Source organism: Sinocyclocheilus rhinocerous, unplaced genomic scaffold (assembly GCF_001515625.1).
Source record: "Sinocyclocheilus rhinocerous isolate Xijiao unplaced genomic scaffold, SAMN03320098_v1.1 scaffold315, whole genome shotgun sequence".
Lineage (NCBI taxonomy): Eukaryota > Metazoa > Chordata > Actinopteri > Cypriniformes > Cyprinidae > Sinocyclocheilus > Sinocyclocheilus rhinocerous.
The window spans coordinates 849,963-854,107 of NW_015630423.1; the positions used below are offsets into that span (position 1 = coordinate 849,963).

A 4,145-nucleotide genomic window follows, 5' to 3' on the forward strand; every position below is an offset into this window, starting at 1 on the left:
TATATATATATATATATTTATTTATTTATTTATTTATTTATAAATTACAGACTGATTACCTATTTGGTGTTTAAGAAAGATTTCCCTTTTTTCTCTTTTCATTCAGGTTTTTCTTGTTTTACAACAACAACAAAAATGACTAGATAATACGTGATCATATTAAGTTTCGTAAATAGGAAATAAAAGATTATATTATTGATTCTCAATTTTAATTGTGTCTTTTGTAATCAGTACCACATCTTCCGAACATTGTCAACAATATTATCTACACATGACATGATCACAAAAAAAAATATTTTTAACGAGAGGCAAAGCAGCATAGCAATCACATTCACCGACCTGTTGCTGAGACCCTGTCAATAGCCGCCCATGACCTCCTGATGTTGCTGCTACAGTTGGTGCCACTGATGGTGAAGTCATGGGTGACCACTTTGTAAAACTCTCCACATGGCACAATGAACTGCCAGATGGGAGCGGATGCGGCAAGAGCACTGAAAACACCAGAAGGTCACACTCACTGATCATTCCATTTCACAGTAGAAAAATCAACCAATGATCATGAACTTCTCTGCTGAATTACATCACCTTCCTTAATTAAACACATGGTTACACACTACTGTTAAGCATTTTACTCTTCTAGAATCCCATGGCACTCTAAATATAAGATAGGCCTAATATTCAGTTTCTAGGCATCATACTCCATTAAGTATGGATATGTATGCTGTACTTATGCATTTTAATAGACTAATATTTCACATTTAGATATAAACTACACTAGCAGTGACCTTTAAGCACTTATTAAATGTTTGCAATATCATCTTGAGACTAATACACACCAACCTGCCAAATGAGAGTGAAAATCAACCGTGGCAGGCACTAGCCAGTTTTGTTATGATTTAGAGATTCTGTCTCTCAAACAGAAGCCTCTAACATTAAAAAAGAAAATGTAGAAAGAGAGTTGCACAAGGGATGAGAATTCCCACGTCTTTAAAATTTAAGCACTAAGTGACCCCGCTTTGGGACTGTACATGGTCTTCTGCTTCGTGACTAAGTTGCTGCTGTTTCTAAACGTTTTCACTTTCCAATAATACCACTTACAGTTGACCACAGAAACCATCTGAGCTTTTGCAAAGTCTGCAAAGTCTCCATATTCATACGTGCTAGAAATAAGCTAGTTACCAACAAAAAACAAAGAAGTCAATGTACCTGAAAGCTTCTAAATAAAATAACAAAATGATTAAACAATTTCATCAAAAATAAAGCTTTTGTGATTTAAATTTCACACTGCCAACTCTATCTTTGTTACAAAACCTACTGAATTGCCTTGATTGGATAATGTTAATCAATCGACAAATAGCTATTTAGGCATTGCTTTAGCAAACTAGTGTTCAGTCTGGCTTCATATTGCATGTAATGCCGACTCTTCACGATTCAATGATTTTTATTTTTTTATTTTGCTCGTTAATTACTATCACTCTGAAATATGTCAAATATGGATGTAAAATGTGTTGCACATGGCAATACAGATTAATTTTAAAATGTTCTCTAGGTCGGCAGCTCATTAGCTTTAGGAGAAGAGCTTATATTACTTTCTTGTCATGCACACTAGGGCTCTTCATATTCATTTTCCTTTGCTTTGTCAGATAGATTCAATGAATGAAAATACGGATGCCTCAGGAGTCCTGACAATAAACATGTTTTCTGTCCACGCCACCCTCTAACCAAAACCGAACAAAAACCTGAACAAAAGCTCAGTTCTGAGGGTGAAAGAAAACAGAAGCTTTATGAATATGAATGAAGCTATTTGCATACTGATGTAAATGGGTACAACAACTGACTTATTATCAGACGTGAGTCAGCATTAATGAGGAAATCATTCAGTGAGAATGATTCATACCGACTAGCTGTGAAATCCAACTGCTAAAGTAGAATTTTATTGTTAATGACTTTTGTTGTGTTTTACTCATTCATTTTTCTTGTAAAGTGTGTCATACTTCATTCTAGACCATGTAAGGTTTTTTTTTCATAATTTTTACCACTTCATAGTCACAATTTACAGAAAAACCATGCCATTTATTTAAAAATTATAGGAAAGGTCAGTTCTAGTGTTCTGAAATAAATACATAAATAATTAATGTATCATGTAAACACTGTACCATGGTATATGAATTTGGTAATAATTCTTCAACATGATATGGCACCTGGCAGACATTTCCATCAGTGCTTTCAAGGTATGAACTTTATCAGAAGGTGTATGCCACAGTATGTTCTGTAAGGGAAACCTTGGAAGTGAACTTATCGTACCTTAACAGGCCAGGCTGGAAGTGGTTGGAGGAAGTTAGCTTCATATGGATAATCCACCATGGCTAAGTTCACCCAGGTTTCCTGCAGCCAAGCCTTGAAGCCATACACTTCGTCTGGAGTCTTTAAAGGATTACACAGTCCAAACTCCTGAGACAGCCACTGCAGACCCTCACCTATAAAAGAAAAGCTGATCAAATGAGTCCAAGAAAACCCATAAGCTTCAAAAAGAGAGTTGGTACAAAACAATGAAGAGTCACAAATGAACATGGGTTTAGAACAAAATCCTTCAACAATCAGTGTTGGCTAGTAAAGGAGTACAGATAATCTGGACTACATAATAAGATGATCAAAATCAGCAAAACAAAAATCAAGTCCTTGGAATTTATATTTATATATATAGATCATTCCATTTCACAGTAGAAAAATCAACCAATGATCATGAACTTCTCTGCTGAATTACATCACCTTCCTTAATTAAACACATGGTTACACACTACTGTTAAGCATTTTACTCTTCTAGAATCCCATGGCACTCTAAATATAAGATAGGCCTAATATTCAGTTTCTAGGCATCATACTCCATTAAGTATGGATATGTATGCTGTACTTATGCATTTTAATAGACTAATATTTCACATTTAGATATAAACTACACTAGCAGTGACCTTTAAGCACTTATTAAATGTTTGCAATATCATCTTGAGACTAATACACACCAACCTGCCAAATGAGAGTGAAAATCAACCGTGGCAGGCACTAGCCAGTTTTGTTATGATTTAGAGATTCTGTCTCTCAAACAGAAGCCTCTAACATTAAAAAAGAAAATGTAGAAAGAGAGTTGCACAAGGGATGAGAATTCCCACGTCTTTAAAATTTAAGCACTAAGTGACCCCGCTTTGGGACTGTACATGGTCTTCTGCTTCGTGACTAAGTTGCTGCTGTTTCTAAACGTTTTCACTTTCCAATAATACCACTTACAGTTGACCACAGAATATCTAGCAGGGATAACATTTCAGAAACTTACTGCAAAGGTGGCCACATATCACAGTACCATGCTTGAATACACTGAGCTACACAGAACAAAAAAAATTTCTCACAAATGTTTGTAAATGCAGACTGTATCTAGATGCTTGATTTCATATACCTGTGGCAATAGGTTTGATTGAAACACCTGAATTCAATAATTAGGTGTGTCCCAGTTTGTCCATATTATCCATTTAGGGCCAGTTTTACTAACAGCTTGCGCCAGAGCAAACCGTCTTCTGGCGTTAAAATTGTACTGTCAGGTTTTACTAAAGATGCGCAGTGATGAATTAGCGCTGAAAAGGCGTGGACACAGTTATTTTTGCGGCTGACCTTATTGAATATGCATCTGTAAGAGTTTCCCTTTCAGACGCAAAATTTATAGGAAGAGAGTATTCAAATGAGTCACGCAATTTTTGAAAAAAACAGCATATGCTGGTTAGGTATGTTTTGACGCTGGGATGCTGGTTTAAGCTGGTCCTTTGCTGGTTTAAGCTGGTCCTTTGCTGGTTTAAACTGGTCCTTTGCTTGTTTAAGCTGGTCCTTTGCTGGTCCTTTGCTGGACCAGCATAAACCAGCAAAAGGACCAGCATAAACCAGCAAAGGACCAGCTTAAACCAGCAAAGGACCAGCTTAAACCAGCAAAAGGACCAGCATAAACCAGCAAAGGACCAGCATAAACCAGCAAAAGGACCAGCATAAACCAGCAAAGGACCAGCTTAAACCAGCAAAAGGACCAGCATAAACCAGCAAAGGACCAGCATAAACCAGCAAAGGACCAGCATAAACCAGCAAAAGGACCAGCATAAACCAGCAAA

At 36.6% G+C, this 4,145-nt stretch overlaps 1 protein-coding gene across 1 annotated transcript in view; it reads right to left on the bottom strand.

Annotated features, from left to right (window-relative positions):
• LOC107740382 (lysosomal Pro-X carboxypeptidase-like) overlaps window positions 1–4,145 on the bottom strand; it is a 22,070-nt gene that overhangs the window by 5,291 nt on the left and 12,634 nt on the right. Inside the window, exon 5 of the mRNA XM_016552810.1 lies at window positions 2,305–2,491. Coding sequence (XP_016408296.1) covers window positions 2,305–2,491 — 187 coding nt within the window. The remainder of the gene's footprint in view (window positions 1–2,304; window positions 2,492–4,145) is intronic.